This window comes from Euprymna scolopes, chromosome 46 (genome assembly GCF_053919585.1).
Source record: "Euprymna scolopes isolate OS-2025 chromosome 46, ASM5391958v1, whole genome shotgun sequence".
In the NCBI taxonomy this organism is placed as follows: domain Eukaryota; kingdom Metazoa; phylum Mollusca; class Cephalopoda; order Sepiida; family Sepiolidae; genus Euprymna; species Euprymna scolopes.
This window is the reverse complement of record NC_136527.1, coordinates 21,841,833-21,858,800: the sequence shown is the minus strand read 5'-3', so window position 1 is coordinate 21,858,800 and position 16,968 is coordinate 21,841,833. Positions and strand designations below refer to the sequence as shown.

The following is a 16,968-nucleotide window of genomic DNA, read 5'->3' as shown; positions in this document are numbered from 1 at the left end:
ATCCTACCTTCCTTATTTATAAAATCCTGGGTGAATAATTTCAGAAAATATATGTCATGCTATAGTTTGGCTCATTTGTCCAATTTTCTGTTATGAAAGTTGTGGGGTATTTTTAAAAACTCGTTTTTTTGATTTCCAGAGCAGACTTTTTTTTCCTAATTCTGTCATATTTGTGATCAGTGGTGGCTCGTGCCTGGAGCTGTGGAACTGCAGCACCAACAAGTCATTTTTACTCAATATTATCGATACACGTTAAAAAGAATACGTTTATTTTTTTCCTTCTTTGTGATGATATCATATTAATATTATATATATATATATATATATATATATATATATATATATAATCCTGAAGCTAAATGTCGATAACTGTCCCCTTACTCATATAAGCATAAAAGTAAAAATTTGCTTGGAGCTGCGAAATTCACAGTTACACATTCTTAGTAAAGTTCCACATTGAAAAAAATTCCCACACTTTTAAATGCGATTTCAACAGACAAAAATATACAATATGCCAAACTTTTTTTAATTAAAAGTGTTTGGGCTTTTTAGCCTTGGAACCACCAATGCGACTAATGTTATTTTTTTTACCTATATGGCTTATTTTGTTTGTATTTTTAAGTAGTTTGACATCTATTTATTCTGTAGTAGTTAAACTTTACAGAATAAAAAATATTTACATTTTTTTCTATAGCAAAGCGAAGAAAATTTTATTTTTAAAATACATTTTAGTTGGAAATGTTTTTAACTTATGTATATATAAATATATATATACATATATATACACAAATATATATATCTACACACACATATATATACACACACATATATATATACCCACATATATATATATATACACGATACATATATATATGCACACACATAATATACATACATATATATACCCATATATATACACACACATATATACACACATACCCTTACATATATATACACACACATATATATATACACACACATATATACACACATATATATACACACATATATATATATACACACATATACACACGTACATATACACACACATATACACACACCACATATATATACACACATATATATACACATATATATACACACACATATATACACACACATATACATATATATAAGCTTTAGCATTTATTTACCTCCCACGAGGACAGTGTAAGAAGTTTTACACTTTGAACAAAGTTTTTTAAATTAAAATGTGCAATAACAAAACGAGTATGTAAAACCGTTCTTATAATAAGCCCAGTAAATAGGAAAATTTTTTATTTTTATATAAATAGTTGTAAAAAGATTTGTAAATGAAATTATGTATCTTTAAATGTTTTTTGTTTGCTCACAGTACAAACATGTAAAATTTTATTCTATATTTTATTTACAAAGTTTTGTTATAAACACACATTTTTAAATTTTAAATAAAACTGTTATCCAATAAAACCATTTTTAAATGGTAAACTCCTAACTTTACCATTGTTTGCAGGCAAGTAAATTTCAAAGAGTTTGCTTTTAGGAAAAAATAAATTATTAAAAAATTGTAAATAAAATGTATTTGAAAAAATATTTTTCGTTTGTTTGCCTGAGGAAAATGCCCGTAAAATCTTATTTAATCTGTAAAGTTTAAAAGAAATATATTTGTATACTTTTTATTACTCTGTAAAATGTACACATTCTAAGATAGTGTTTTTTAATTAAAATGTTTTTGCATATTACCCCTTTTTCGACAGCTTATAATGGCAAAGTTAAAAATATTTGTATTAAATAAAGCAATTTTCATGACAAGCTTATTTTGTTATACGCCTATTTTTAATTAACAACAAGCTTTTTATAAAGAAAAACGTTTTTAAATAGTAAAACTTTTTTCGTTAATAAAAATCTGTGACCTAAAAGTTATAAAAGTATGATTCAACTAAGTTAGAACTTCTGGTTCAGTTGAATCGCAAAAAGAGGATCACGTAAACATTGTATTCCTTCGACCCTAATTGATATTCTACTAATAGACTACCTAGTACTTACCTTTTCCAACACAATTAATATAAAAAGAATTTAACCAGGGCCTCCTTGCATACCCAAGAAATAACATCTTGGACGGTAAATGAACTTCAACAGATTGAGTTTTCACAGTTGCATCTCCATGATAAAGTTGAAATTAAGAAAAGAAGCCGTTCAACGCTTGATATTCAAATATCTCAGCCAAGCATTAGCAACAACAAAGTGTGTATTCGTAGCTTTAATTGTACCAACGAAAAAGTTCGCTTTGCGGCTTTGAACTAAAAAAGGCATTGTTCTGCTTTCCTTGTTTGTTGTTAGGGGGTGATGTAACGTGGACAAAAGATAGTTTCAGAACTATTAGCAAAATGAAAGGTAGAACTGAAAAGCATGAGAAGTCAAAGAAGCACGTTGACAATGTAGTTTCCCTATCAATTTTGGGGACCATTATTATTAAAGAAAAACTTAGTGAGGCCTACAGACTTTCAATCAATCATCATAACATGAATGTTAAGAACCGTGAAATTGTATCTAAAATAATAGATTGTATTTTCTTTTGTTAGAACTTTGAAACTCCCTTACGAGGACATGATGAAAAAAATGATTCAGTAAATCTAAGTGTATTCAGAGGGTTTTTAAATTTTGCATCTTAATTAGATCCAGATGTAAAGAATCACTTAGAAACCAGTAATGTCTTCAAAGGTGTTTTACAAATATACCGTGATGAAATAAGGGCAGCAATTAGCAAAGCTTCCTTTATAGTTGTCATGGCTGATGATACAACAGATGTGTCTGAACATACACAAATGATCATTGTTTTACGGTACGTCTTGGATGAAAAAATACTTGAACGCTTTTGGGGATTCTTATTCGAGAAAACCAAACCGCTGATTAAATATCAAAATGTATTCTACAACAATTAGATATAAGGGAATCGCCAAAAACTGATAGCTCAGACATTTGATGGTGCAAATGTCATGAAAGGCAAAAAATCTGGTGTTCAGGCGAAAATAAAAGCATTTCACTCAATGTTATTCGCATCAACTTAATTTAATAATGAGGAATGCAGCAAGCATTACACGAAATGCTAGAATATTTATCTAACATTTTGGCTATTCCGACTTTCTTTTCTAGATCATCACAACGTCTGTCCATTTTTCAAGAAGCATCTGGATGTAAGCATTCTACATCAATCCGCCACAAGGTGGAACTTTAACATACATAAATAGAGTTCATGAAAATGTTCAAGCATTAAAAAACTGTCACTGAAATTAATTCAACATCATATGTAGATGAGACCGTTGCAGAAGCGACAGGAATTCTGAAATATTTGAACGATGAAAATTTCATATTTTGGTTTGAGCTATTTCATAAAATTATGTCTCATGTTGAAATTATTTATCGGGAAATTAGCATATATAAAGTCAATGAATACATTAAAAATTTCAAAACTGCTATTTTAGAGATAAGACACACCAATTACTGTAAAAACCCTTCACAAACACTCAAGGGCGAAGCTAAAGAACTGAGTGACTATATATCTGTTGATATAACAAACAGATATTCTTCAACTAAACATGTAATATTCGCTAAATTGTTTTACAAGATAAGCTTTGCTAGTTTTAAGAAAAAAACTACCTACAGACGAGATATCCTTGACAACTGAAGCATATCCCATGATTGACAAATAAAAGTTTAAAACTGAGCTAGAAATATTTTATAGTGAGTCAGATATCCATGAGTATTGCAAAGTAATTGATCTCCTTCAATTTAATTTAGAAAACAATTTAAACGATGTTCTTAGTGAAATCACAAAACTCATAAAAATTATCTTGACAATTCCCATGACTACATAAGAGATAGAACGTTGTTTTTCAGCTCTGAAAAGAATAAAAACTTTTCTAAGGAACACCATGGGTTGCGAAAGACTAAATGCACTTGCAGTGCTTTCAATTGAAAAAAGTTCTTCAGCAGTCATTCAGAAGTTAAGGAGAAAATTATCAATCTTTTCTCACAAATTAAAACAAGAAGAATGAAGTTTACTTTCAAATGAATGTAATAAGTAAAATATTTAAAATATTAACATCTATTTAGGATTCCTTTAAGTTGTTGTATCTTTATACGTGTGCATACGTATAAATTATGTATATTTTATGTTTCGTTTATTTTTACACAATATTAAAACAATAGGTATTTTTTTAAAACAGCAACCCCAATAATCTTAGGCACGGGCCGCCACTAGTCACATGATATGGCAAAAAACTATCTTACATGGTTAAGGATAGAATAATTTCCAGGAAGTCTGAATTGGAAAAAAGACAGATAAGATGGCTGGCTGCCACTGCTTGTGATGCTGGTATAACATTTTCAGGTATGAATTTTAGAAGATCATAAGATATTGTTTCAACAATGTGTTAGGATATGATGCAATAAATCTGACTTCTGTCCAAAGGAACCACGTACTTCACAAGAATGTGGTTTCTCTCCTGTGTGTTTTATATGACTCAACAAATTTGACTTCCATGCAAAAAAAGAACCACATTCGTCATAAGAATGTGGTTTGTCTCATTTCCTTTTAAATTTCTTTAAAATTCTCGCGAGTAACATTTGATTTGATGTTTTGCTCCACTTTTCAAACTTTTAGTAACAGTCCATGGCAAGGCTTGTGTTTTCTTTTCGGTTGCTGTAGTTGTTGGTGGTAGGGGGCAACGGTCTTTTGTTATCAAAGTTTTATGGCTTATTACGATTTGTCTCTGGGATTTCCATATTGTCAGAGAGATGAAGGTTAGCACCATTGCTTACATCTTCCCATCTGGGGCATGAACGAGTTGAGGGCCATTTTTATACTAGGTGCTAGTCTACCAGAGTTTTCTTTTGTTTATACTTTTATTTGTGTTGTCTTTTTTGAATATTTGGTCAAGATTTACCTCCAGTTAGAATTATCCTCACCTCAGAGAAACTGAAGAAATCGGTACTAGGGATTCAAGTTTCTCTCCAAAGTTTGTCTCCCATGTGTTTTAATATGACGCAACAAATTTGATTTCTGTGCAAAAGAAGATCCACATACTTCACAAGAATGTGGTTTCTCTCCTGTATGCGTTTTCATATGACTCAACAAATTTGACTTTTGTGCAAAAGAAGAACCACATATTTCACAAGAATGTGGTTTCTCTCCTGTATGTGTTTTCATATGACACAACAAACTTGACTTTTGTGCAAAAGAAGAACCACATACTTCACAAGAATGTGGTGTGTCTCCCGTATGTGTTTTCATATGATTCATCAAACTTGACTTCTGTGCAAAAGAAGAACCACATACTTCACAAGAATGTGGTTTGACTCCCGTATGTGTTTTATTATGATCCAACAAATTGGATTTCTGTGCAAAAGAAGATCCACATACTTCACAAGAATGTAATTTCTCTCCTGTATGTGTTTTCATATGACTCAACAAATGTGACTTCTCTGCAAAAGAAGATCCACATACTTCACATGAATGTGGTTTCTCTCCTGTATGTGTTTTCATATGACGCAACATATTTGACTTCTCTGCAAAAGAAGAACCACATACTTCACAAGAATGTGGTTTGTCTCCCATATGTGTTTTAATATGACGGAACAAACTTGACTTCTGTGCAAAAGAAGAACCACATACTTCACAAGAATGTGGTTTCTCTCCTGTATGTGTTTTCATATGATTCAACAAATGTGACTTCCATGCAACAGAAAAACCACATACTTCACAAGAATGTGGTTTCTCTTCCGTATGTGTTTTCATATGACTCACCAAACTTGACTTCTGTGCGAAAGAAGAACCACATATTTCACATGAATGTAGTTTGTCTCCCATATGTGTTTTCACATGATCTAACAAATTTGACTTCCGTGCAAAAGAAGAACCACATACTTCACAAGAATGTGGTTTATCTCCCATATGTGTTTTCATATGACGCAACAAATGTGACTTATATGCAAATGAATAACCACATACTTCACAAGAATCAGGTTTATCGGCCATGTTTGCTAAACTTATTTTAATCTCCAATCACGAAAAGTCCTTCTCATCCATTAATGGATTTGTTTTCATTGTTGCAAATTCTGAAAATATAAGATAAATTTGAAAAATTACAATTCATTTAGTAAAATTGAATTTATTATGTTAATTTTTATAAATATTAATTTATTATTAATGAAATTCAAAATAAAATGAGTATAGTTTTAATCAATACTGATTTGTTAACCAAATTGATTTGTTTATATTTATTTAACCAGCATATATGCCTTCTTTGGGTCAATTAATGCTGTATATAAGGTTTAACATTTTTTGATACTTTTGGAGTTGATTTTTGCTGGGTATATTTGTGTAATGTTTTGGAATAGTTTGTTATTAGATGGCATTTATATTTCTGGCAAAGGTTTGCTCTTTTGTGGAAATTTATAATGATTTAGTGTTTTCTTTTTCGAAGAGTTCTTTTAAGTTTGTGGCCTTGTAGTAGTGTTGACGGATTTGTATGAGGTCATAGCAGTCAAATAAAAGGTGTTTCACCGTATAAGATTTGTGATATGGTATACATTTGAGAGGTTCTTCCCTATTTCGAATCTAAGAGTGAGTTATCTACGTGTGTCCTATCAAGATATGTGATAAGACTTCTTCTTTGCATGATTTTATGGGATTACATACGTTTTTTTAAGGGATTCAGTAGTTTTTTAAGTATAAGTATAATTTCGAAGAGTTTGTTGTTTTAGCAACTGTTCCAGTCATCACTAACAACACAAGAGCATGCTACTCTCATGTACTAAACAAAGGGTTTCATTCAAAAGTCCTACATAATTTGAAATTCTATTTTCAATCTCACTGAGGATTGAAACTTCAATGTTCAGGTGTATGTAACTTACAACTGAATTTAGTACTTTAACGATAGCAGACAATCCTCGTACTAATTTGAGGAATTTATGTGCTATTTTCTAAAGCCAGCTTCGTCTTCACTGTTCTTCTCCATCTATAAGTTTTACTTCATCCTATAAAGGTAGATAATTTCCCTTTTCCATCTATATATATTCCGTCATAACTGATTCTTAATCTTTCCACATATGACAGCTTTTCAACGTTTTTTTTTAAATTTTACTGTAAGTGAATGACATGGCTCACATTTGTATCATTTTCATCATTTACATGGAATCTCTTTGTTATGATTTTTTTCTATTAGTAGATTTACATGCACAACATGTTCTGGATAGTCGACCCACGCTTGAATCCTGACGTTTTATAGATTACAGATTCTTTCAATTTTTTTCTGACAAGTCCTTCATACTGGTTACATATTTAAAGCTATTATATATTATTATTGTTGTGTTATGAGAATCTTTTCATGATGTTAACCCTATGTGGCATCACATGACTTGGAAAGTAAAAGTTACAAGAGTTTAATTCCTTTGTGTCACATGTTGAAGATGCACACACGCAAATGCACTGGTATCAGTAGTGAAACGTCAACTTTTGACATGCGCAGCTGTTAAAGGTAAGTGAATCTGCAAAATGCAAGTCACATATATAACCCAAGAAAAGGCAACAGACAATCAGCCACCAATCAAAATATCACACCTTCTAGTGCACACTCTTTATCTTTAACTTTAACATAACAGAAACAGAAAAAAAAGGTGTGATATTTTTATACAAAATGAAATGTACAATTTTTTTCTGCCTAACGAAAGCTTCATTTGGAGCCAATTTTTGACTAATTATTCTAACAAAGAATAAAGAAGCCTGCATGAACTGTGCACACATGACAAAGAAACGTCATGTTAAGTTGAGGAAAACAAAAAGAGAAAACAATAAGGTAAAGTAAGATTCGACTCGTTTTACCATCGAGTTTCTGTTAAAACAGATTATATATATATATATATATATATATATATATATTAAGTATGCAGCGTGCATAAGATAAAAAAGTATATATATATATAATGTGCGCCGATATATATATACCATATATATATATGCTAAAACTTTTTAAAGCTTATTGTTTCTCCGACTTTCTTAACAAATATTGATTTATCGTCTTCTTTCATCAGTAGCTTGATCTTCCTTTAGTAGCGTGCTATTGTTTTAATGGAGCAGCTATTTTCAAATTTTGTGCAGGGACTGAATTCAGAATTGAAAAAGGCAGTTGGATCAGTAATAAGATCGATAAGAGGGAAATAGTGTCGTTGAAACATAGAAAGAAATGTGGCTACGGAAGTAAGTCGATGATGTAGAGCAGTATTTTAGGGTGACCATACCAGTCAAGGAAGAAATATGTCAGTGATTCTGCGATTAGATAATATATTATTACCTCCCAGTTAACTATGGTGATCAGCAACACGAAATCACTCTATAATAGATTAATCAATCTTTTACTTTTGTAAGCGGTAGCATTTATAAGCAAGGAACAAACTGATAGAGAACTCGGATTGGAAAGAAAAGTCCGTAGATTTAAAAATTGGAGATCAGGTTTATGAGTAGAACCACCAAAGACGGGGAAATCTAGATGTATGTTGGAAACAATATTAAACATGCCTCGTCACATATAGGATTAAGAATCAGTTGACATATGATGTAGTTATTGATAAAACACGCCCCGTCACATATACGATTAAGAATCAGTTGACATATTATGTAGTTATTGATAAAACACGCCCCATCACATATAGGATTAAGAATCAGTTGACATATTATGTAGTTATTGATAAAACACGCCCCATCACATATAGGATTAAGAATCAGTTGACATATTATGTAGTTATTGATAAAACACGCCCCATCACATATAGGATTAAGAATCAGTTGACATATTATGTAGTTATTGATAAAACACGCCCCATCACATATAGGATAAAGAATCAGTTGACATATTATGCAGTTACTGATAACACACGCCGCATCACATATAGGATTAAGAATCAGTTGACATATTATGTAGTTATTGATAAAACACGCCCCATCACATATAGGATTGAGAATCAGTTGACATATTATGTAGTTATTGATAAAACACGCCCCATCACATATAGGATTAAGAATCAGTTGACATATTATACAGTTACTGATAACACACGCCCCATCACATATAAGATAAAGAATCAGTTGACATATTATGTAGTTATTGATAAAACACGCCCCATCACATATAGGATTAACAATAAGTTGACATATTATGTAGTTATTGATAAAACACGCCCCATCACATATAGGATTAAGAATCAGTTGACATATTATGTAGTTATTGATAAAACACGCCCCATCACATATAGGATTAACAATCAGTTAACATATTATGTAGTTATTGATAAAACACGCGCCATCACATATAGGATTAAGAATCAGTTGACATATTATGTAGTTATTGATAAAACACGCCCCATCACATATAGGATTAAGAATCAATTGACATATGATGTAGTTATTGATAAAACACGCCCCATCACATATAGGATTAAGAATCAGTTGAGATATGATGTAGTTATTGATAAAACACGCCCCATCACATATAGGATTAAGAATCAGTTGACATATTATGTAGTTATTGATAAAACACGCCCCATCACATATAGGATTAACAGTCAGTTGACATATTATGTAGTTATTGATAAAACACGCCCCATCACATATAGGATTAACAATCAGTTGACATATGTAGTTATTGATAAAACACGCCCCATCACATATAGGATTAAGAATCAGTTGACATATTATGTAGTTATTGATAAAACACGCCCCATCACATATAGGATTAAGAATCAGTTGACATATGATGTAGTTATTGATAAAACACGCCCCATCACATATAGGATTAAGAATCAGTTGACATATTATGTAGTTATTTATAAAACACGCCCCATCACATATAGGATTAAGAATCAGTTGACATATTATGTAGTTATTGATAAAACACGCCCCATCACATATAGGATTAAGAATCAATTGACATATTTAGTTATTGATAAAACACGCCCCATCACATATAGGATTAAGAATCAGTTGACATATGATGTAGTTATTGATAGAACACGCCCCATCACATATAGGATTAACAATCAGTTGTCATATTTAGTTATTGATAAAACACGCCCCATCACATATAGGATTAACAATCAGTTGACATATGTAGTTATTGATAAAACACGCCCCATCACATATAGGATTAAGAATCAGTTGACATATTATGTAGTTATTGATAAAACACGCCCCATCACATATAGGATTAAGAATCAGTTGACATATTATGTAGTTATTGATAAAACACGCCCCATCACATATAGGATTGAGAATCAGTTGACATATTATGTAGTTATTGATAAAACACGCCCCATCACATATAGGATTAAGAATCAGTTGACATATGATGTAGTTATTGATAAAACACGCCCCATCACATAAAGGATTAAGAATCAGTTGACATATTATGTAGTTATTTATAAAACACGCCCCATCACATATAGGATTAAGAATCAGTTGACATATTTAGTTATTGATAAAACACGCCCCATCACATATAGGATTAAGAATCAGTTGACATATTATGTAGTTATTGATAAAACACGCCCCATCACATATAGGATTAAGAGTCAGTTGACAGGCTCCATGATAAACGTGCATGTGATACATCTGCTGAAAAAGTCGATCGATGAAGGGAACATTCCCAGAATAGAAAAACCATTAAGAAAGACCACATTGGCTTCTCCGAGGGAGTCCACTGAGTCAGATAATAGTAATTAAGCCATGGAACAAACTATCACAATAGGAAGTAGTCGATATCAACAGGAAAAGCTGGATGAAGAGTTTGACATACTATTGATGGAGATGAGAGTAATAATACGTAGCATGACTTCGAGTTGTTCTCTATTTGCATCACTTGGATGGCAAAGATAATAATAGGATCCATTAGAAAAGGCTTAGTGTTGGCTCAGAGTTTGGAAGTGGGGAAGACGAACAAGTGGAAGGGAATTGTTTAGGTTGGGTAAGATGTATATTCTGTGTTTTAAAAATATTTGCTACTCTTGTATAATTTGACACGGATTCTTGGGAATTAACCCATCAAGGATGAATCGGGTGATGAGAAATCATCAGTTTAAGCTGAGCGTTGTTCATATGTTGAAACACTAAATCGACTTTTTTCATTTACTTTTTTATTGCCAATCATGCCTGATCCACGCTTGACAGGAATTCCCGAGAATCCGTGTAAAATTATGAAAGAGTACCAAATAATCCTTTCTTGCATGAGACGTTGATGATTATAATTAACTATTTCAACAGAGTATGCGAAGCATTAATATTGAGTTATGTTGTTTTAGCAGGTACTTCATTCATGTGTCTGTAACTAACCCCCCCCCCACTTAAAAATGATAGGATCCAGTGACATTATTGATGAATGACTGAGCTGAAGAAATTTCAGTACCCATTGTGGCCAACTAGGACTCCAACACCACCTACTTCCCCAGTGACAAGGTCAGCTACCCAACTCATCAATAAATCACCAGATCATACCATTTTTCAGTGGGAGTGTTAGTTACATATACATGAATGAAGCACATGGCAAAAGAACATGTCGATAGGTTAAGGATTACTACTTGGTGTTGTGAATGTGGAGTCAGACTTTGTTTAAAAGAATGCTTCCAGGCATACCATTCATAATGAATGAGGACATATAGGGCTTAGGAACATTCTATAAGTGAAAGACAGTTTCCTAGAGATAAAATGAGAATATTTCATTTTACTTTCGTATCTTAAAGATTTTTGATGATAAGTAACAGAATTCAATACTTTTGTCCCAAAAAGGGTTAAGCAAAAGAAAAGAAACTTATTTTTAGAAAGAAAAAATAATATTAATAATAAAACTGTAATGACTTAAGTTAATAAGATAGAAATGACTCGGAAAATTGCTTATATGATCGATAGTCGTAAAGACTGCAGCTTGCAGCAAAAAAGAGATAATTTTTTCAAGCAGAAATTTATGAATATGGTTATGTTGATGTAAATAAAAAGATAAAGACAAAAATGAAAAACAGAAAAACAGAAAAACTGATATGCGTATATCATACTGAAAAGGTAAGTGACCTATAGAATACATTCAACACTGATTTCAAATGTTGTACAATGTTTGTTGTTGGTTATTTTGTGTTATAATTGTGTTTTGTTGATTTAAAAAGTATATATATATATATATATATATATATATATCATACTGATTGAGATTGTTGGACAGTTTCATTATTTTATCTGTTTTTATTATAATAATTGTTTTGTTGAATTGTGAAAAAAATAAGTGTAAATTGATTGGATCCTAGAGAGTGTTGAGAAGGAAGGGGAATGGAAAAAATATTAGTGAATATTTCTTTGAAAATAGAGAGGGGAAGGATGTCGTGTGTTGAACGTGCACACACACAAGGCAAAACATGACAACTCGTAACAAACGCATGGAATGATGGCGTCAGGTTTTCAGTATTATATCGTCAGTGGTAGAAAGCTCAACTATTTGATGCCTACAGCAGTTGAAATGAGCACACTTGCAAAAAGCAAGTACATATATAACCCAGAGGAAAAGGCAAAGGAAGAAAGTGGCCGGCAATCAACATAACAAATGTGTGGCTCAGTCCATACTAGCTAAGAATATTAACAACATATCTCATAGAATATTGGCCCATTTAAGCAGTGATCATATCACTCTAGAACTGACCACCAATACCCAGTGGATGTCAATTTTAAAATTTTGTAAAAGTATCATGTATTTTAATTAGAACCGTCTTAATGTATTTTCTTGTTTTTAATCCCATAATTTGGAGGATAGCTAACAGAGGTGAAATACGAAAGGAACAAACATTTTCCTCCTATAGCATGTTTTATATACACTTAGACTCCAACAAAAACCTCATCACTAGGACCAATCATGCAACTACCAGGATGTTAAGTAACATGATTGCAAGATGATTGACCTACCGCATGGTCAGGAGAATTATTCAATTTGTATTTTTGATTGCAAAACCTTATTGTCACTTCTTTCTCTTGTTCTTCCTATATGGACAGAGGAGAGTTTTACCTATGCAGGTAGAGAAGAAGGAATTTTTGTTAGTTTCATATGATTGTAGAGGAAATATGTCAAGAAATGATCAGCTTTCTTTCATGCTACTCTGAGAAATGATGTCATTTTAGCAACCGATGAAATAAGTTGCCTATATCCAAATAGAATCACTAAAAGTTTATTCTCTTTGACCTCAAGATGAGAAAGAGGACGAAAAGTTCACTTGCTTGTATCCTTCCAGATGATTATCATAGGAAACATTTGAAACGTATCCACATTTCATAACAAACACATTGCTAGGGATCTAACAAATACACAGGTTCTTTTACGCATAGTCGAAAGAAAAATAAAAGTCCATAACAATAACAAAGGAGGAGTAACAGCAGTAGTAATAAATAACAAGAAAAATTAACAATAAAACATACAATCCAACACCAAGAAAAATTAATGACTGAAAAACTAAAAATAATTTCGTTTTTTTTTTAAACTTTTAAAATACCTGGATTAAACAACTTTCCAGAAGGGTCTTACCAGCTGAAATAAATTATGAAAGAAATTAGAGATATAATACTCAGATTTTTTCAAATGCTGAATATAACATTCAGCTATCCAAAAATACATGTTCATGTAATATAACGCGCATGATGCTCATGTGAGAAAATCAGTAGCAGCTGTAGGATAGCTGACTAGTGAAAATATAAGCAGTTGCTGTCTTAACACATATGCAAATAAAGTAAGTGTGCATATGCTGCCGTCACAAGAAGGAGAAGAAAAAAGTACAGAAAAAAGGACAGCACATTATGAGAAAAGACAGCAATCAGATGTGCTTTGATTCATATGCAGTGAGAGGAAATTTGCTAAAATATAAGCAGCCGCCGTATTAGCACATATGCAAATAAAGCAAGTGCACATAGTTACATCAAAAGAAGGAAAATAGAAAAAGACAGCAATCAGATGTGCTTTGATTCATATGCAGTGAGAGGAAATTTGTTAAAATATAAGCAGCCGCCGTCTTAGCACATATGCAAATAAAGCAAGTGTGCACATAGTTACATCAAAAGAAGGAAAATAGAAAAAGGCAGCAATCAGATGTGCTTTGACTCATATGCATTGAGAGCAAAAATGTGTCACATGGTCGAAAAAGTGGAAAACGGGAGATGAAAATGACACACAAAAAGGGCATTTCTGACAGACATGTACAACATGGAAGTGATATGTTTAAACACAGTGAAGTACGTTCTTGGAAATCACTGGATTAAATGCTTTTGTATCCACCTAAAAAATGCTAAATATATTTTAATGTCTTTTCTTCTAACTTTGTCCTTGCGATGGTATCAGACAATGTGCAGATGCGAGTTTTTTTTAAAGGCATGGTTACAATAATACTCTCATCTCAATTACTGATCAGTGAGATTCGAAACCAAAATCTCAGTGACTTTGAATAGTTGGTTTGTAAGCTGTGCTGATTACTGCTAGAAGTTAACTTTCCTCCTAGCTTACCAAATAAAAGGCCATTTCTCAGTCAAGCTGAGCACATGACAAATGCAGAACATCCACTTATGAAAACACAATAATACTAATTCCAATCTTTTCATCTATCACAGTTAATGGTTTGTAAGCTGTGCTGATTACTGCCAGAAATTAACTCCCTTTCTAGCTTACCAAATAAAAGGCCATTTCTTATGAAAGTCCCATTAATAATAGTTCCAATCTTATCATTTATCACAGTTAATACGAAATAGTGTTATTTTTACAATGTTTACATAATAAATAACACTCAAGATGAGAACAGTAGTCTTAATAATCTAAATAATACAAAGAATCATTCCTCATCTAAAAAAAATTCAGAACCGTAATATTCGAATTTGTTTAAGAATCATGATTATTTTTAATTCATTAATTTGTAAGGTTTATTTGCTAGAATCTTTCCAAACCCCTCCAAATCTTTTACAATGACGACTTTTATAAGTGCCTTCGAGAGTGCTGAAAACGAATATATACTTAAAAAATGGTGCAGACAAATAGTTTTCATGATATTAAAAATTTATTTTTTCAAAAAGTGAAGGATCACATTTAAATATGAATTAAACGTAAAATGAGCACCCACTTTATGGCCACCTAGGGAAGGGGTCATTTTTGCCGTTGTTTTTGGGCGAAAAATATTTTTTCGTTTTCTTTTCTGATTTCCTCTTTCAATAAAGACACAAGGATATTTAAAAACAAAAATAAAGTATAATCTGTATATAAATACGTGTAATTCCTTATGTTATCAGTAGTGACCATTTTTGTATCTGCAAATGTGCACATATGCCACAAACAAGTAGTTTTCCAAATATTAATGAATGTAATTCCTTATGTTATCGGTGGTGGCAATTCTGTGTGTGCAAGTGCATACTTAATTGGCCACCACTGATAACAAACAACTACACGTTTCTAATATCCAGACACTCACATGTTTGCAGCAAATTTAAATGCGATATTCGTTTTCAGCATACCCGAAAACCTATAAAAGTTCTAATATTAAAGATGATTGTTAAGGTGAAAAGTAAACAACAATTAACCAACACGACTTTCAGGCAAGCCAAATAAAAAAACAAATAAAAAATGTGGGCTGAAAGTGGGTGCTTGTTTTACATTAAATTTATATAGAAAGTGTGAGAAAAATAAGTTAAACTCACCTGACGTGAGGAGGTTGATAATCGGACCAAAAACCGGTGATGTTTGACTCTTGCTTATATCTACTGCTGCCGCTTCTAATGGAAGTGTTTGCATATGAATGACTGTTACTAACTATTTAAAGGATTGGGACAGAGTCTGCTTAGATGAAGAACACTTTCAGTGGACGTTATTTATTACTGATAATAAGAGTACAGACGTACAGGTTGGTCTCCTAGATTCGTGTTTCTTGATTCCTGATCACAGCGGGGGATCACGATCTTGCAAAATTTTGCAACGGTTGTCCCCAGCCCAACTCTGATCTGTTTACTTTCTATTGGTGTCGGAGAATTTTCGAAAAAAACTGATTCCCACTTTTTGAAAAGGTAATTTCCTCATATCATGAAAAAAATTTTCTGCGCCACTTTTGAAGTATATATTCGTTTTTAGCACACCTGAAAAGCTATAAAATAATCCGCTGAAAAAAAAAAATGAAAAAAAAAAAAAATTTTTTTTACTTTAAACTTGTGAAACAGTTCAAAACATATAAAATTTATAAAATTATAAATTTTGTTTTGGTAAACGATAAAAAAATTGTTTTATATGTTTAAGTCAATATTGATAACAAAAACAATCGAAAACGAAAAATTTTCAACAATAAATCAACATTTTCATTAGGATTATTCGCTTAGTAAATGTAGTTATCTCCCTTACATTTTTAACGTATTCTGCAAATGCGCAAAAATCAATACTAAATTCATGTAGTAATACCTACGTTTTTGTTTTATAATCTGCTTTCGATTAACTTTATCTGCTTTTATAAAGGAAACGATTTTTCAAATGTGATTGACTTTACAAGCTCAACTTAACATTCAAGATGATGAACGGAAGAGCAAGTTCGCAGAAAACAAAATTGAAGAGGAAAAATAAAAAAGAAATTATTTCGAAATAGAGCTGATCTATTTGGTGAATATCACGGATAAAATCAGTATTATTTTATTTAATATTTTAATATTTACATGAGAGAGAAAAGAGTACAAGCTTCATCTTTATTAATTCTCTAATTTGATGCATGTGCAATTTAATGGCGGAAACTTATAGGGTACTATAATTTAGAAAGCCGTCTTATATTTTTGATATATTTCTGATTATTTCGTATTGTGTTTGAAAGATAAAGTCTAAAGTTAATCTCTATATCAGAAAAAAATTGCACGTGAAAAAAGTTTCACGGCTTTAAAGATAATTAGTAAAGTGTTAAGAT

The 16,968-nt window shown here is 31.7% G+C and overlaps 1 protein-coding gene across 1 annotated transcript; it reads right to left on the bottom strand.

The window, feature by feature from the left end:
- Positions 1-740: 740 nt before the first annotated feature.
- LOC145270954 (uncharacterized) lies at positions 741-16,180 on the bottom strand. Its single transcript, XM_080126500.1, has 2 exons — positions 15,731-16,180; positions 741-6,096 (listed from the first exon to the last, which is right to left on the bottom strand). The coding sequence occupies exon 2, from the start codon at positions 6,014-6,016 to the stop codon at positions 4,973-4,975; it is 1,044 nt and encodes a 347-aa protein (XP_079982626.1). The 5' UTR covers positions 6,017-6,096; positions 15,731-16,180; the 3' UTR covers positions 741-4,972.
- Between the last annotated feature and the right edge of the window lie 788 nt (positions 16,181-16,968).

Excerpts from the sequence above, each read along its gene's own strand:
- LOC145270954 (XM_080126500.1), bottom strand. The coding sequence starts at position 6,016 with ATGGCCGATAAACCTGATTCTTGTGAAGTATGTGGTTATTCATTTGCA.